General features: G+C 47.1%; 1 protein-coding gene across 1 annotated transcript in view; it reads left to right on the top strand.

Annotated features, from left to right (window-relative positions):
* The window catches only part of CAMTA1 (calmodulin binding transcription activator 1), a gene marked incomplete at its 3' end in the record, with an annotated part of 887,568 nt that overhangs the window by 845,034 nt on the left and 23,555 nt on the right, over window positions 1-18,979 (top strand). The window contains 4 exon segments of the mRNA XM_082833351.1: window positions 13,590-13,741; window positions 17,183-17,379; window positions 18,081-18,159; window positions 18,408-18,723. Of these exon segments, the coding sequence (XP_082689477.1) occupies window positions 13,590-13,741; window positions 17,183-17,379; window positions 18,081-18,159; window positions 18,408-18,723 (744 nt within the window).

Below are 18,979 nucleotides of genomic sequence, written 5' to 3'. Positions count from 1 at the left end.
TTGTTGGCGGAGCACGGGCTCTAGGCATGCGGGCTTCAGTAGTTGTGGCTCGTGGGTTCAGTAGTTGTGACTCATGGGCTCTAGAGCGCAGGCTCAGTAGTTGTGGCACACGGGCTTAGTTGCTCGGCGGCATGTGGGATCTTCCCGGATCAGGGCTTGAACCCGTATCACCTGCCTTGGCAGGCGGATTCTTAACCACCGCGCCACCAGGGAAGTCCCCCAGTATTGCCTTTATTGCAAGGATGTTGAGGTCCATTGCATCACAGCCTTTCTTATGAATAAGCATCTGTAGGAGACATTTCTTTCAGCTCTTAGTACCTGGAAGAGCCGTATTATCCACAGCAACTGACAGTGATCTTGAAACTGCCTGCCTCCCTTTTTGCTTTGTTTGCTGAGTTCAGCCAAATTGGGGGCTCACAGTTAACCATTTTAGAGGATTTAATATGTCTTTTCTGTATAACGGCTCTACCCGAGCTTTATTTTATTCTCTTCATGAATCATCGTCTTACCTAATCTCTTGTTAATCATGAGTGTTTCTATCAGCCACCTCAAAGAGACATACCTAGATCCAGGACTGGTTCCGGTTCAGTGAGGACAGGGAGGGAAATGGAGAGGTTGAGAGGGAATGGATTAGGGCAGTGAAGGGAAATCGGGAAAGAGAGGAAGAGGGGAGAAAAGAGAGGTGAAGCTGCGTTAGGGATTTGCGAGGGATGCGTCCCAGGGTTAGCGCCCCCTGCCTTTTGAATTAGTTATTGACCTTCTGTTCCATCATGTAACTGCTCCCGAACCTTTAGATCAACTACGCTAAGTCACCTACATACAGACCTTCAAGTTGTGAACTTTTAAAGATGCGAACGTGTGTTTGCACTTCCAATCACGTAAGTTCACGTGTCTGGCATACATTGTCATGTGCATGCATCCGCTACAAGTGGTTGTGCTTTTGTGTACTTTATAGTACTGTATTGAGTACAGCAGTACAGTATCTTTATTTCAAGCCCAGGATGTCCGGAAGCACGTGTAAAAGCAGTGGTGATGTAGCTGTTAGTGCTAAGAAGCTCCAAGCAGTCATGATGGAAAACAAAAGTGAAAATAATTGAGAGAGTGGAGCGACGCGAAAAGACGGTAGACCTGATGGAAACGGAGGCCCAGAGAAAGGATGGAGAGAGACAAGAGGAAGAAGAAGTAGCTGAAGAACCGAAGAGATTCACGATGCAGGAAATGGCACGGGGTTTTCTTTATTGGAGGCGGCGCTGTTAGTGTTTGAGGCACAGGACCTGAACATAGAACGGTACACGAAGGTTGCGGCAGCCGTTCAGAATGCAATCCAGGGCTACCGTGTCATCTATGATGAGAAAAAAAGAGCTACTACCCAGACATCACTGGATCGTTTTTTCAGGAGGGTAGATGGAATTGAATCCAGCAAGGAACCAAAACCTGTGCCATCAGCGTCAGGCGTGAGTGACATTGCAGCTCGCCCTCCGCCCCCAATTGCTGACGATCCTTCAGCTCTGCCATCTTCCACCTCCTCTCCCTCCTCCAGTCAGTAACTCTTCTTGCCTGTTCACTCGATGCCAGCCCCTGTATACCAGCTGTACTACTGTACTTTTCAAGGTACTGTACTGTAAGATTAAAAATGTTTATTTTTTGTGTTTTTTATGTATTATTTGTGTGAAAAGTATTAAAAACCCATTACAGTACAGTACTATATAGCTATGTGTTAGTTGGGTACCTAGACTAACTTTGTTGTACTTAACGAAAAAATTGGGCTTAACGAACGCGCTCTCGGGACGGACCTCATTCGTACGTCGGAGACTTATTGTACACTGAGTGGGATGATTAAATCAGCCCAATTTGGGGACTTCCATGAGGACAGGAAGATAGGACAGCCCCACAACTGTATGAAATCAAGTTGCATCCCCATTTCGTGAAAATCACTCCGTTTTTAGCTTTTTCACCTAATCCAAGGGATGTTTGAATAGCAGCCTCACTAATACATTCATTCAGGCCTCACTCATTTGGAAGTTGCAAAAATTTGAAGATGACTCTGGTTTAGGGGTGGAGCCCTAATGGGAAATGTAGTACCAAGTTACAGCCTCCCAAACTCAAAGTGTGGAAGCAAGTAGCCTGCAGACACAGGAGCTTAGCCCTCGATGTGTTTTTATGTGGTGTCTGGAGCCAGGACACAAAAGGGTCCTCATAGGGGTCATGACAGTGTACTAAAAAGGAGCTTAATGGCTAAAATTTTTCCACAGCTCTGGTGGTTCCCTTGGAGAAATAGTTTATTTTGGAATAAAATGGTTAAAGTGGTATAACTTGGGGCTTCCCTGGTGGCGCAGTGGTTGGGAGTCCGCCTGCCGATGCAGGGGACACGGGTTCGTGCCCCGGTCCGGGAGGATCCCACGTGCCGTGGAGCGGCTGCGCCCGTGAGCTACGGCCGCTGAGCCTGCGCGTCGGAGCCTGTGCTCCGCGGCGGGAGGGGCCGCAGCTGTTAGAGGCCCGCGTACCGCAAAAAAAAAAAAAAAAGAAAAAGTGGTATAACTTGGATTTTTTAAGAGATTTCTCTGTTTGTCAGAAAGGCCTGTGATAAATTGTAAAATAGTATCTTTAGATGATTTTATCTGTTTTGACTTACTTTTTAATACATCCAGTATCTTAAAGTAATACAGCTACTTCTTTTAAAATATAAGGACTTCTTCGCCTATATTTATTCCAGATTTTTACAGAATCTTATGGCATTGTAAAAAAAAAATTATTGTACTTCATACACTTTGGAGTTCTCTGTAGAATCCAGTGTTTAAGAAAACACATATCTGTGGAACTTCTTGGACTTACACTCTCTCATGAGGTAGCAGGACAGTTGGAACATCTGTGCAGATGGCATCCCTACAATCAGCCCTGGAAGAAAAGCATTGCCAGCAGCAGCTCTAAGTAATTTATGGAGAGTGAGTTGGAAACAGCAAAAGAAGGAGTGTTTCAACTAGAATCCCGGACACGTGGTTTTTCAGTCAGATACTGAAAACCACCAGGAACTCAGGGCAAATAACATCTCTTACGATTAGAAGCATTCACTAGAAGCAGCCAGGATTCTTTTTTTTTTTTACGTCTTTGCCCCACCTCGTAACACATCTTACTCGCAGAGTTTTCTTTTTTATTGCGTTTTCAACTTTTCTCGTCCCAACCTCGTGAAGCAGGGCTGCTAAGGTGAAAGTGTTATCCTGTACTGTCTCAGTTTCTTGTTTGTTTGTTTTCAGATGCCTGGTCCCGATCTGTTTGATGGGATTAGGAAAGCATGGCCCCGAGAGAAGGGAGGGAGCTGCTTTTAGTAACTCGGCTGGAGAAAAGTCACCTAGAAATGACGAAGGGAAACAAATACTTGGTGCTACGCCATCTCCTTTACCTTCTTCTGCTTGAAATCCACACTTTCTATTTTGAACAGATGAAATCAGTCCCTTGTTCAGTATGTACTGAGGGCTTACTACGTCCCAGGCCTCGGGAAGATGGCACTGAGCAGAGCAAAGGCAGGCGCTGGCCCCATAGAACTGTTGAGATCTCTCTTCCTTCCCCTTTATTTCCATTAGGCTGAGGTTCTGGGAATGAAGGCTTATTTATGTCTTATTTGGTTTTTGCGTCCCTGGTGGCCACCACCACAGCTTGAGTTGTCCTGTTCGCTGTCCCATCCCCAGGGCCCTGGCCGGTGCCCGGCAGTGGTGTCCCAGCAGGGGCTGTGCAGTCGACATTCGACATTCGCGGAATGAGTCTGTTCTGGCCCTGATTCTCCATCTTTCTTCCCCGAGGACCCGGAGTGGTTTTTTTGGCACAGCTGGGCACCCCAGAACAACCTGCCGGCGGTTAATTAATGGTTTCTTGCCCCTTGACAATTCCCGTGCGTTTTGTACTGCGTCTTGGCAATTGTAGTTCTTAAAGGCAGGGTTTTCCTTTTCCACTTCCTCCGTGCAAGTCATTTAAAGTTCATCCCCCGCTCACATCCTTACGTCCAGGTGAGGTGGCTGTTCACCTCCAAGTCCTGTTACAGCGCTTTTTCCCTCTAAAGACCCCGTTGGTGTCTGGTAACAGGCTTTCCTCCGTCACTTCATCCATTTCTAGAATGTCTCAATCCGCGCTTATAATCTCTCTCATTTTCACTGGGTGCTGAAACTGTTGAGGCAGTGGCCTCCAACTGTGTTGCTTTGGGGGACGTTAGCAAACCTGAAACGTGCCCCTCTTTTGAGATTAGGTGACAGTAGGTATAGAATCTGTGTCAGAGTTCCCGACTTCCTTCGCTCTCATGCTAATTAGGGGCAGTTTTGCTGCCTCGAACTGCAGTTGGTTCGCTACGTGACCGACGGTGAAGTTGGCTGCTGCGTGATTCAGGTGCCCTTACATGCTGGATGCTGTGGCGTGATCCAGCGGAGCTCCTTGGGTTCCACTGACCCTTCTTGTCCTTGGAGGAGAGGTTGGACATCTTCGCCTTCATGCAGCTCCAGCTGTAGCGCTGCAAGATCTCAAAGGAGAAATCCTTGTAGATTGGCTTTGCAGCTCTCTAACAGTCTGTCTCCTCACCGCTGTTCGTCAGCTTAAAGGATTTTTCCCTGTCGTGCCTAAGACTCTGAATTCGTGAACAGGGTGAAACACAGACCAAGAAGCAATATGAATCCCACCTCCCTGCCGATGAAGAAAGGCTGAAGAAGAACTGCTGGTGTCATTTCTAGTGTTTTGGTCCATAGCGCTGGGGAGTTTTGAAGAAGTGGAGGAGGGCAGTTTTTCCTAAGGCTAAATTTAGCCATTGCTTTGGAAAATCAGAGCGGTACAGCTTGTGCCTTATCTCCGGCCGGGCCTCACCCTCTCCTCTGCACTTGGACGTCTTCAGTAGCTCGCCGGGGAAGAGCAGCCCCCTGCACTCCAGCGGCCCCTTGATTCTGGGAAGGAATCAGGCGACTTTCCCCGTCTTTCTGAGCCTCCTGCAACATGCAGGAGGCTTCCAAAGCAGCAGTTACGGTTCTCTACAGAAATAGCCCAAGTCATGCCTCCTTTTGCTTCATCAACCCTTCCTGCCAGCTCAGCCAAGGGCTGGAAATGGAACGAGAGACACGGCCTCTGGTCCCCAGTCCAAATAGCAACAGGAGGGCACATGTGTGCTCAAGCCACAAATAACGCGTTTTAAAATAGCAGATGGGATCTGGTGATCGCGCCTTCATTCATTTACCTGCCAAGGCAAAACTTTCTCCTCTGCCCTGGCAGCAAGGCCGGCGGTGGCCCGGGTCGAGCCGTTGGAATCACAAGCTCCGGTTTGCAGATGTTATTTGTCGGCTGATTTTCAGGCCCTGCAAATCCATGCCCGCTTTCTGAGGCTGTTCTAGAAAATGTCTCTTTGGTCTCACACGGTAAAAATGTCATGTCTCTAAAACAGCTTAACCTGTTAAGCACTTTTGTAACTAATTAGATCAAGGTGTGCTGCCAGCCACTGTGTTCCAGATACTCCGTTTCACCAGGGAAAAGTAGGAATACCTAGAAGGTAGGGATCTATATTTATAATGTGACGCTGAATGGATAAAGGAAAGTGACGTTGCCGTGAAATTCCAGTTTGTGTCTACGAAGGGTCAGATCTTCCTCAGCTTTTCTGCCAGGGTCTTCACCAATACAGTTACATTATTTCCTTACCTGATCCCCCAGGAAAGGGCAGCCAGCCAGGTAGATGCCTAGAGCTTTTTCGCGTGCTTTCAAGGCACCTCCATTGGGCTCTGAGCACTTTGACTGCTCTTTCTTTCCCCGGGGGGTAAGGGGTAAAAATGGGTAATTGGAGTATCGCCCCTGGGAGCCCACTGTGGAGAGCAGAGGCCACTCAGAGCCCCTGCCCCAGAGTTTGAATGACCTCATCCATAAATTGGCTTCTGAAGAAGCTTAAATTAGAAAAGAATATTCCTTTCCACTGACTGGGCCCCCATTCTGTATCTGATACCAGGGATACAAGACTTGCAGACAGCTCGCTCTGGTAGAAATGACATGTGTAAGAAAATAACTGTACATTCTGGTAGAAATGACATGTGTAAGAAAATAACTATACACAGGACACAGAGCAAGACGTGACGATTTGCTGGGTAGACTGGAAAGCACGTGGGTCTGGAGTCTAACCTGTGCTCTAATCCCTGCCCTGATACTTAGGACCTCGCGTAAGTAACACATTTTCGGAGCCTCAGCTTCCTCATCTGTAAAAGAAAGAGGAAGATCAGAGTTGTTTTCCAGATCAGAAATAACACATGTGGAATGTCTGGCCTACGTAGATGCTCGGTGGCAGCTACAAATCATAAAACTGAAGGGATGTTTGAGCCACACTCTGAAGAATAAGAAGGTCGCCACGTGGACGTGGGGAAAGGTTGGCATCACCCGAGGCGCAGAAACATGTAAGGTTCCTGATGGCTTTGGAGAACAGTGAGTATGAGAGGACCCCTAAAAAGCAGCCCGAGGCCGTCAGCAAAGAGCCTCCCCTGCCGTACCAGACACTTGACGTTTTATTTGTGGGTCACAGGGGAGGCAGCTAAGTGTTTTTAGCAAGAGTATCTGATAGAAAGTCAGAAATTGCTTCATGTTGTATTGCTCAATACAGTCATGAAAATCAATTCAGTTCCAAGATTTAAAGTGCGTTGTGCATAATCTATAGGAGGTTATGGTCACTAGGTGCGGCCGAACACCTGAGACCAGCACTAGCCTAAGTCCAGCTAGTCGCTGGTTCCTGACACAGACGCTTCTCTCATCAGATGCCCAAACACTTGGGATTCTCCAGTTTTACAGCAGCAAATCCCAAACCTTCTAAACGTAGAATATACTGTGGGTGTCTGACTTCATGAAGTTTTTTCTGTGTTAAAACTTCGGTACTGCTTAGGAATTTTAGGTCGATATTAATTGGGGACATTTTTAAAATGAGTCGCTTTGAGGGTTAGGAATCCCTGTCAAAGAGAGATGCAGAGATGACCCATGACTGCTGCTGTGCTGTGTGACACTTTGTGTGGTAGCCCTGAGGAGACACTTGGACAGGGTGAACCCAGCAAGAGTAAAGGGGACATGAAGCGGGCCAGCAGTTGGCTGGAAATGTGTGTTCATCTTCTTGATCTCCGTAGTGCTCAGAGCTATTCTGGGATTAGGAGTGTATTTTTCTTTATGTTTTCTAATGTTGTTGGAAAACTCTAGGAACTGAAGGATAACAAAGTAGTTGGATATACTACATGCTATATCCTGTACCTGTACTTTTGAGATACAGAAATTAGGCCTAGGCTTCTCTCTTTGTAGTTTAATGTATCAGGAAGATTTCTTTTCAGCATTTATTTTATCGACTTATTATATCCAGGTAACACAGTTACTTCCACCATCATTTTATCTATGTTTAAAATGCCCCCTAGAAGGGTAGAATGAATACTGCAGTGTTGTGTTAGAGTTGGAGACATTGTATGAACTCATGTTTATTTTCATATAGATAGAAAAATAATTATAGATATGTGTGCATACATGGGCTGTTATACTTACAACTTTGTCCTGGCTCTGTGCACTGAGAGGGCCCAGGAGCAGTGACACTCCAGCAGTACTGAGCACACCTAGCACCCGGATCTTGGTTTCTAAATGCCATTCTCCAGTAAAAGAAACCAGGGCTCCCTAGAGAGACCGCTGATTCTAGGGCTGGGACAGGGAAAGTACAAGGTGAGCCTGGAGCATCCGGTAATGCCAGAAAGTAAGGAAGTGCTCGAAAAAGAAGGGGAAAAAGCTGAGGGTATGTCCAAGGGACACAGGAGCCAGCTTGAAAGAGCGCCCAGTGGCCACACTGGGACAATTTGGGCGATTAATGTAGTATCGGATGATGACCAAAGTGTAAAATAAATATCCATGAGTTCATGCTAGTACAGATGAAAGGTTGATCAGGTAAATAAACCACGAAGGACAAATCTTCCTTATAGGAGAACTCCACATAATATGCGTGGATACTCCTCTATCCACAGGGTGGACCTTAATTCCCGTCCCCTTGCTCGGCTGGACGTAGGGACTTGCTTCCAAAGGATAGAGTAGGGAGAGAGGAAAACAGGAACTTTCTCATGGAGCACTGTAGATTTATAGAGCAAATGATCACGGTCTACATCAGCAGTACATCCTCATTTACCCCTGCTTGTGTGATGGGCAGGGCACTTCCCCTCGGATCCTCTTGGTAAAAACCCATGACTCCAGTCTAATCATTAGAAGACATATCAGGCCAACTTCAAGGCAGGGACATCTACAAAGTACTTGACCAGTAGTCTTCAAAACTGCTCAAATTGTGACAGATGAGAGAAGAGAAAGGCGATTTAACAGCTAAGTGCAACATGGTATCCTTGGTTGGATGCTGGAACAGAAAAAAATACATTAATTCTAATTCAGTTCTGATGGTGTCGTCTAACTCAAGTCTATAATTTAGTGAATAGTAGCGATATACCAGTGTTAGTTGCTGAGTTTTGACAAATGTACCCTAATTGCGTAAGATGTTCACATTAGGGGAAACTGGGTGAAGGGTATGTGGGAACTTGACTACCTTTGCAACTCATCTGTGAATCTCAATTATTCAAAAAAATTTTTTAAATGTATTATTATTTTTTAATGTTCCAGAGGTATGACTGGGTAAAAGGTCCCTGTCCAATAGTAGTTCAGACTTAAGAGAGTCTGACCACTTTTAAAAATTCAGTTTATTTCATCTTCACGGGCAGCATAGATAGTGATATTCCCATTTTACAGAGGAAATTGAGGTGCAAAATGGTCATTATTTTTCCAGAGTCACACAGTGACAGGATTAAACCTGGAGCTCTTCTCTCTACTCCAGTGTTCTTTCCACTATGTCATCGCTGCCCAGCCTAGAAATGCTGCTTCTGCTAAAAAGGGTGCAGCTCGAACAGGCTCGGGAAGAGGCTTGGAATGAACCGTGAGCCAGACTTGCTGCAAAGCCATCAGCATCATTTACCTTTTGTCTGGGGTACAGGTAGGTGGGTGCGTGTGTCTTGAATGTAGTGGGAAGGAATTGCTGCATAATAGTTGAAAGATCTCATTCCCTGAAACCACACAAGTAAATAAACTGCTTTAGAGAAAAGCAGGAGGCAAAGACAGGCACCTGGGAAGACATCCCACTCAGAAGAAAAAGAAAGTAATAAAGAGGTAAGATCTGATGGGGATGAGAGAGGAGTGCCTGGTTAGCTGCAGAGAGCAGTGCAAGGAGGTGGATTTTAAATCGTTTTCGAGTGTCGTCAGGTCTGAATTGGCCGTGTGCTTGAGAAGATGCACAGCCCAATGCTGTTGGCAGAGCCCGTGTGGACGGACCGGGTATGATGTACAGGAGGTGACATTTTGCATGTCCACATTGGGTGGGAACCCGTGCTTCTGCTCGAGCAGGTGGTCCTGGGGTCCTTCTTTAACAAGCACTGGGGTGGAAAGAGGATTCATTCTTGAGGAAGGAGGCTGGGGTCTTAGAGCAGCAGTTCTTGAAATGTGGTCTCAGACCAGAAGCATCAGCGTCACCTGAGAACGTGTTTGAAATGCACCCTCTAGGCTCACCCAAACCTAGCAAAACCAACACCAACACTAACACCAGAACAAGCTGGGCATTGCCCCCACCAGTGTGTTTCAAAAAGCCCACTGGGTGATTCTGATGCCTGCTGGCACCTGAGAACCACTAGGCTGAGCAGACGCCTCCGCTCGGGTGGCACACTGCCTGCAGTGGGCACGAGCCGTAGGGTGAGCACCCAGACACCACTGCCGCCGCAGGGGTACCCAGACGTATAACCCTGGAGGCTCACGTGCTTCGGGAAGTGGGTGCCCTCAGCTTACTTTCCGTGTAGCCGGGTCTCACGAGGGAGCAGTCCAGTCGCTTCACTCAGACTGTCCTAAGAACAGGGGGGTTGCAACCCCTCAAAGCTGAATCACCGTTGGCTCTGTTTGAAACATCGTGGGCAAGACTGCAGCCAAATTCATCAGCCCCCTCAATCTGTACATTATTTGTTTTCCTCTCCTCCCCGCCTCCACAGTGCATTCATTTAACAACCCAGGTTCATTCAGGCTGCAGAAATTATTCGTTGGCCAACAAAGGAGCACAGGGATCTCTTCACTAAGCCATCCCCCAGTGCCTGGTACACAGTAGGTGCTCAATAAATATCTGTGCATGAACAAATAGATCTTCAAATGTACTTTTTTCGTCAGAAAAAGTTTTTTGCTTCTAATTGTATTACCCTCATCCTATAATTTCACACAATATACAATTAAGATGAGAGATAGCTCTGAAATTGCCAAGTGTTTGGCAATAATGTTTTAGTTAATAAAGCTGTAAAGCCCGAAACAAGCATCAGGTTGTTGCTTTTGACTTGCCAGTCATGGAGAGCTGGACACCATCATTGTATCCATCGGAGGAAGCCTCGCAGGGGAAAGGAAGTATGACCAGAAAGGCTCCGATTCTTTATTCACAGGGTGGCAGAGACCTGACTCTCTGGGATGCCAGCTCAGTTGTTTCCTGTTTTAATCATCACTACCTCCCCCCTTTGGAGTCAAGAGGCTCAGAGATGCCGTTCTGCACGATATAATTTTCTTAAGAGGCAAAAAAACTGCTTCTGAGTATCTTCACGAAGTGCTTCTCAGAGCAGCTTAATCACACGCAAGAGCTGACTGCACAGTCCACCGTGGCGCCGAAGTTGGACACGCAGCCCAGAAGCAGGGAGCCAGTGACCCCTGGGGCAGACAAGGCGTCGTGGTGACAGTGTTTTGGCGGGGAGATGCATTGGCAGGGCCTGGCTCCGCGATGTCGGGGAGGGTCGATCTGCAGTGTCCACGCTTGGCAGGGGATGGGTGGGGGATGGGTGGAGTTGGGGGGACGAGCCGGGGCTGCCTGCACTGTCACCGCCGCAGCCAGAACAGAGCCACCCCGACGGGCGGAGCACAGCCGGGTGGCGAGCCCTGTGCCCTTCTGCCCCTTGGCATGACGTGGCATGTTAATCTTGGCCACTGTGCTCCAGACAAGTGCAAACCGATCTCCGAGAGAAGCGAATTGGATTCTGAACACTCACTTAATAGATGCAAGATTTGCAGGCTGGCAGAAGAAATCATCAGAACATGGCTATAGAGGCTTAAGCTGTTTCAGTGGGATGAGTGAGGGTCTCTGGGTGGGTTCAGAGATGAGTGGTTGTCTGGCTAGCAGGATCAGCAGGAAGCAGGGAGAATTTATAAACATACCACGAAGGATAACTGCTGCTCCACTTGGGATCACTCTTTTTTTCTTACCTTTCTTTTTTTTTTTTTTTTTGCATTACGCGGGTCTCTCACCACTGTGGCCTCTCCCGTTGCGGAGCACAGGCTCCGGACGCGCAGGCTCAGGGGCCATAGCTCACGGGCCCAGCCGCTCCGCGGCATGTGGGATCTTCCCGGACCGGGGAATGACCCTGTGTCCCCTGCATCGGCAGGCGGACTCCCAACCACTGCGCCACCAGGGAAGCCCGGATCACACTCTCTTTGAAAGGTAAAATTCTTTGTCTTCAGTTGGCTCCAGATGGAGAAGTCCCACGTTCTACAAAATTTCCATTATCTAATGAGGAGGGCATGGAGTAAGGATTCTAAAATCAACTCTGAAGTCACGTTGTTTTCCATTAGTGGTCACAGGATGACCATGGCCGTGGCCAGTGCATCACAAGCAGATCCATTCAGGGTTACTCCCCCATCCGTGACTGTGCCACTGAGATGCTTAGAGGGTCCTCAGAGTTCGTCACACCTGTCTGCATGAAATTGGAACAGAGAGACGTTACCTTTCACTTATAAAGAGGAAGGAGTTTTTCCTCTCATGTTGTTCCTGGAAATAGCTTACTAAGAAAATAATACCACAATTCTTGAAAAGCAGGCTACCTCCTCTTGCTTTTGTGGTTTAGAGAAGTGAGATCAATTTGACATTCGGTATTGAAAACTTCCCCGTTTTCAATACCGAATGGAAAACGTATTTACTATCTTTTTACTTTGAGAAAAAAGTTCTGTTCCCTCGGGTAAGTCCGTCTAATCCTTGTGCATTTTCTCTTCCCATAAGTTTCCCTTCCTGTTGTCACATGGGGGCTTAGCTCCGGGTCCTGGAGACGGAGAAGCCAGGTATCTTTTCATGCCTCAGTGTCTTCATCTGTAAAATGAAGACAGTGACAGGACCGGCCTCACACAATGGCCGTGAGGGTGAATGAGTTAACATTTGTCAAGTTATTTACACAGTGACTGGCACGGATTCGGTAAGTGTTAGCTCCGTCCACTTTTTAATCTCTCGTAGGATCGATACGCTTTACCCACTAGTGTCAGGATTTACAGTCAGGATGGCAAGGAACGCTGATAAAATATTCCTCGAGGGTACTCCTTTTCATGATTCAGTTGTCTGTATTTGGAAAATAGTGACTCCATTAGCAATTTTGAGGAAGAACTATGTTGTCACAGGTGTTTGATCAATTTCCCAAGACATTTCATTCACATGCCACAAGGTGATGCTGATGGCTGGCACATTTATCTGGGACTTACCCATGTCCTGAGCATTTTCATCTGTTACTTCATTAAATTCTCTCAACACCCCTCGGAGGTAAGGACAGTTACTATCCCCATTTAAGAGTTAAGGAGGGCTTCCCTGGTGGCGCAGTGGTTGAGGGTCCGCCTGCCAATGCAGGGGATGCGGGTTCGTGCCCTGGTCCGGGAAGATCCCACATGCCGTGGAGCGGCTGGGCCCGTGAGCCATGGCCGCTGAGCCTGCGCGTCCGGAGCCTGTGCTCCGCAACGGGACAGGCCACAACAGTGAGAGGCCCGCGTAGCGCAAAAAAAAAAAAAAAAAAAAAAAAAAAAAAGAGTTAAGGAAACTGAGACACCAAAGGTTTTGTTCAAAGTTACACAGCTATCACATGGCACAGCCAGTGTTCTTAACTGTGTCCTGATTGGTCCTTACCCCCCTCTCCAGCTTCATCTTCTGCTCTCCTCTCTGCTGTGGTCCAGCCACATGGCTTCTGCTCCTGGAACGTTCTGCCTCAGGGCCTTTGCGTTTGCTCTTACCTAACCCCAGCTCTAATGTATGTGTGTGTCTGTGGCTAGAGCCTGGATCAGAAAATCTTTTTTTTTTTTTCCCAGTGTGTGGGTAAAAGATACTACTTAAAAAAAAAATCTAGATATCTGTATCTGTGTGGGGTTGTGTGTGTTCTTCTTTCCCATAGTGATTGCTTTCTTCCAGTGATTTAAATTAAATTGTATTCATTTCATTTGTTTGCTCTAGGGGCCTTTCAACCAGATCTCTCTTCAAGGTTTCCATTGGGGAATTTGCCAAAGAAATGAGGTCCAGGAACCTGAAACCAGGACCTTGACAAAAAGGGGTTTTCTGTTCCTTTCGCTGAGAACTTTGGGCTGCTGTCGAGGCTGCAGTCTTATGTGAAGTGTCAGGGTCACTACCGCGCTGAAGAAATCCAGCCTGGGCAAAGCCCGGTGATTTGGTTGGGTCGGTGGCCATCTTGGATGCCCGTCCTGCAGGCTCGCCTAGGCCACGTGTTAATTAATGGCCCTTCTTCCAGAACACAACCTCACTCTTCCTTGTTCTGCCCTAGATAACCAGTTCAGGATGTCCATCCTTGAGCGACTGGAGCAGATGGAAAGGAGGATGGCTGAGATGACCGGGTCCCAGCAGCACAAGCAGGGGAGCGGAGGAGGGAGCAGCGGAGGGGGCAGCGGTAGTGGGAACGGAGGAAGCCAAGCTCAGGTACGAGTCTGCGCGGACTGTCGCCTTTCATGGTGTCTAATGTTTTATTGATGTGCGAGGCTGTCGATCACAAGTCCCTTCTCTGCTGCTGCTGGCACCCTTCCTGGAAGAGGCAAGAGGCAGGAGGTGCTTTGTAGTCCCTGTGTGTCTGAGTATTCAACTCTGTGTTAGGGAAGAAGTCTTGGACTGTGGGGCTTCTCAGTGGTTCACCTTCCTAAGCCTTGAATCACTTACTGATCTCAGAACTCACTGCAGTTATCTGACAGCGGGAGGGCGGGCATCCAGTGACAGAACAGGGGCCAAGAGATGACTCAGATTCGCTGGGCTGAGAGTTCAATTAGAACCTATTTTGTGTTTTGTGTTCTATCTTTATCTTAAGTATAAATAGAAAACATAATTGTTTTATAAGGGCCCAGAGAAACTGTTTCTGTAATTTTTCAGTGCAGAGTAGAGGAACGTTACACATTCTGTCGTTGTTACAAATGCTTTTTCATCAGTTCCGTGAGGAATGCATTATTATTGCCAGGTGCGGGGAAATCATCAAGTATTATTTTAGAGTCCCGTTAGTCTTGAAGGCTTTATGTCAATATCATTTAGGAGCTTCATTTTGGGGAAGTTTCCTAGGCAGAAATTATTTTTCAGGAGGCCCTAGAATAAAGTTTTTTTAATTAATTTTTTTTTTTTTTTGGCTTTGTTGGGTCTTCATTGCTGCGCGTAGGCTTTCTCTAGTTGCGGCGAGCGGGGGCTACTCTTTGTTGCAGTGCACGGGCTTCTCATTGCGGTGGCTTCTCTTGTTGCGGAGCACGGGCTCTAGGAGTGTGGGCTCCGTAGTTGTGGCGCACGGGCTTAGTTGCTCCGTAGCATGTGAGATCTTCCCGGACCAGGGATTAAGCCCGTTTTCCCCTGCATTGGCAGGCAGATTCTTAACCCCTGCGCCACCAGGGAAGTCCCCTAGAATGAATTTAAAGGGACTGATGGTGTTTCTTACCTCCACCACTGAGACATCACCTAAAAACCTCAAATAATTCCCCCTCTTTCTCTTCAAGATGAATGTTGATTTTTTTCTGAACAATTATATTTTAAAGTGAACATTTGGAGTTTTATGATCCTTGTAAATATCAAGTATTAGTAATATTTTTAATAATAGATGAAACACATCTATTTCATCACAATAGATGAAAACAAAGCATACGGTACCACACCCCCGAAACTAACCTTTTTCCGGGAATTTCCTTCTTATTTCTCTCCTATCTTCAGAAATCAGTGGAAAAGGAAAGACTTGGCACAAAGGAAAATATTATTAAGGCTTCCTGTCCACCTGATACTACTGTTTTATAAAAAGAAGTAAACATTATTTACTATCTATCTCATGGCTAAAATAAGAGATTCCCACGAAATCCTTTTTCTTTCACCAACGAAGGCTGCATAAAGGGAATGGAGAGTAGTGTCATTTTATAGCTCAACTATCTGGCAACTGGCCTATTGTCTGATCCCATATTAACTGCTACTGAATACTCTTTCATCAGTTTAAGCTGGCTTCGATAAATATCTGTGTCCACCTTATGTGATAGAGGTGGAGCTGTTTTTGTTAATGCAAAGAAATTCCCTCTTTGCTCACTACCCAGTGACTTCCGTGTGCCCCTGAATGTGTCTGTCTGGGCCTTTCGAGTCAAGGTCATTCTGCTGAAGGTCGGGGTTGCCCGGCTGTGCTCCTCTAAACATGTCACGACAGTTCTAGTGAGGGTGACATTAACCGTCCTCTGCCTTTTTATTTTTGCAGGCGTTATTTTTTTCCAGATTTCAAAACAAAAAACAATGAGGAGCAACAGTGTTTCTGTATTAATTGAATTTCATGGGGTTTGTAACTGGACAAAATACCTTTAAAATAATACCAGAGAGGAGAATTAGACCAGACGGGCCATTTATTCGGGGTGGGGCAGGGGCGGGGGTTGTGAAACGTAAAAGTGCTGGAGCAGAGACTCAGATAAGCCGTTGAGGTTCCTAACTTTGATTTTATTTTTCTTCTTTCACAACCTCCTTTTACAAAAAAGAGAAGAAAGCCAGGTGGCTAACATGAGTGAATTTCTCTTTCTCGTGTGCCTCTGTGGTTAGCAAGAACGCTTAAATTTCAAGGTCTCTCATGCCTTCCCCAGTGTCCTTTTTGTTTTATATAAAGGACTGGATTATTACTGGATTTTTTAAAATCTGTTTTTTTGGTTTTTTTGCGGTACGCGGGCCTCTCACTGTTGTGGCCTCTCCCGTTGCGGAGCACAGGCTCCGGACGCGCAGGCCCAGCGGCCATGGCTCACGGGCTTAGCCGCTCCGCAGCATGTGGGATCTTCCCGGACCGGGGCACGAACCCGTGTCCCCTGCATCGGCAGGCGGACTCTCAACCACTGCGCCACCAGGGAAGCCCTAAAATCTGTTTTTTCAATTGACATATAATTGACATATCATATCATATTAGTTCCGGGTGCACAACATGGTGATTCGGTATTTGTATACATTTCGCCAAATCATCACCATGATAAGCCTAGTTAACATCCATCATCACACGTAGTTACAAACTTTTTTTCCTTGTGTTGAGAACTTTTAAGATCTGCTGTCTTAGCAACTTTCCAGTATGCAGTACAGTCTTTTGAACTACGGTTGCCGCGCTGTACATTACAGCCCCAGGACTTAATTGTTTTATAACTGGAAGTTTATAACTTTTGACCCCCTTCACCCATTTTTCCCACCTCCTCCCCCTACCTCTGGCAACTATCAGGCTGTTCTCTGTATCTATGAAGTCAGGAGGCTTTTGTGTGTGTGTGTGTGTGTGTGTTAAGATTCCTCATATAAGTGGCATCATATGGTATTTGTCTTTCTCTGACCTATTTCACTTAATGTAATGCCCTCAAGGTCCATCCATGTTGTTGCAAATGTATTACTGGATATTTCTAAGTGCTTCTTTAGGGAGAAAAATCCCCATCTAAGTGACTTAATTCTCCTTCAGAAGGAGCAGGGGAGTCAGGAGCTCCAGGCAGCCGGTGGTGGAAGCATAAGTTACCCTGCCTTACTCTCCCCTGACAGTTTACTGCCTGCAGTGTTTACTTCAGCTGGGAGGCTGGGGCCACGTTTTCTGTTCGTTTCTTTTTAGCAGTATATACTTTCCCTGAACTGGATCAGCACGAAGCTCACAATCAGAGCGTCAGCTGCAGCAGACAGACTCTGACGTCCTTAGAGTTACAGAAAATTACCGTGTGCCCGGCTGCGGACATGTGCCGCTGAGCTGGACGCAGCACATTCTGTTCTCCCTTTCGAGATGTCTTATTTTCAGCTTCATGCTTCCCGTTTTCCGCTGCAAATCATAACGCACTGGTTTCCCACCCCGGCATCCGAATGCTGACTTGGTACAGGGCCTTTGGTCCTCTGATCGGAACACGTGCCATTTCATTACAGTGCGCGTCTGGCCCCGGGACCCTGGGGAGCTGCTTTGAGAGCCGCGTGGTTGTCGTGTGCGAGAAGATGATGAGCCGGGCCTGCTGGGCAAAGTCCAAGCATCTGATCCACTCAAAGACTTTCCGTGGAATGACCCTCCTCCACCTGGCCGCAGCCCAGGGTTACGCCACCCTCATCCAGACCCTGATCAAATGGCGGTAAGGCTGGGGCCAGACGGACGCTGTCATCCTCACCCCTCAGCAGGCGTTCCTCTTAGGGTGTCCAGTGGTGGAGGGAAATCTGGCTATTCGGGGAGCATGGTAGCCTGAGAGCAAAGGGCTCTCTCTGTGGACAGTTTCAAGAAGTTCTATGAACTTCTGCCCGAGAAGTCCTGAGTGAGATGCTGAACTAAACATTGGACATTTGTTTTTTTTTTTTATAAATTTATTTATTTATTTTTGGCTGTATTGGGTCTTCGTTTCTGTGCGAGGGCTTTCTCTAGTTGTGGCAAGCGGGGACCACTCTTCATCGCGGTGCGCAGGCCTCACACTGTCGCGGCCTCTCTTGTTGCGGAGCACAGGTTCCAGACGCGCAGGCTCAGTAGTTGTGGCTCATGGGCCCAGTTGCTCCGCGGCATGTGGGATCTTCCCAGACCAGGGCTCGAACCCGTGTCCCCTGCATTGGCAGGCAGATTCTCAACCACTGCACCACCAGGGAAGCCCAACATTGGACTTTTTATTTCCCCTGGGCCTCTGGCAAAACAGAGAGCCCAGAGCACCCTAGGGAGTCTGGGACTATATTTCTTCACGCCAGGAATGTGAGACGCCCAGTTTGGTTTCATCTCTGTGGGTTTCATAACGTTCTGGTATTTTTTAACGTGGATTCATTGTGCAGTAATTTCTGGTGCTGTTCGTTCCAGCACAAAGCATGCAGATAGCATTGATTTGGAACTGGAGGTTGACCCCTTGAATGTGGACCACTTCTCCTGTACTCCTCTGGTAAGAAATGGGTTCATTTATTCCCCGAACTGTTTTTCTAGGCTGGCATAGGGATGTGCTTGGTTCCCTTTGTATTATCCCTCGTTGAACATACGACATGTATCAGAGCTACTTTGTAATGGTAACGTTTTATGGCCCCATTGAGATCGGTGCCAAGGACCAATTAGTCAATTGGCAGCAGTGGCAAAAGTCAAATATGTTTTTTAACTCGTATTGAGGAAGCTCGCTTTGTCTCTCTCTTTTTTCAGATGTGGGCATGTGCTCTCGGGCACTTAGAAGCAGCTGTCGTGCTGTACAAGTGGGACCGTCGGGCTATCTCTATTCCGGACTCTCTAGGAAGGCTGCCTTTGGGAATTGCCAGGTCAAGGGGTCATGTGAAATTAGCAGAGTGTCTGGAGCACCTGCAGAGGGACGAGCAGGCTCAGCTTGGCCAGAACCCCAGAATCCACTGTCCTGCAAGTGAGGAACCCAGTGCAGAGAGCTGGATGACCCAGTGGCACAGCGAAACAATCCACTCCCCAGAAATACCCAAAGGAGTCACCGTCATTGCAAGTACCAATCCAGGTAAACATTTTAAATAATTACATCCCAGAACTTGGCAGATTTCCCGTTTGCTTTCGTGCAGCTACCCTCAGAAAAGTCCATAGGATATTCACATACATTTAAGGGTTTGGGGTGGTTTTTTTTTAGTGTTTCTAATTTTCCTTTTAGTTATTAGAATGCCTAGTGCTTCCCCCGGCCCATCCCACCCCAAAACTGCAGAAAGTAGAAAAAAAAAAAATCTATGTTCGTGCAAGAAAGAACTACAGATTTTGGAGGA

The sequence above is a fragment of the Leucopleurus acutus genome (genome assembly GCF_964270905.1).
Source record: "Leucopleurus acutus genome assembly, chromosome: 2".
NCBI classification, from domain to species: Eukaryota; Metazoa; Chordata; class Mammalia; order Artiodactyla; family Delphinidae; genus Leucopleurus; species Leucopleurus acutus.
The sequence above is the reverse complement of the archived record's forward strand: the minus strand, read 5'-3'. Positions and strand labels throughout refer to the sequence as shown.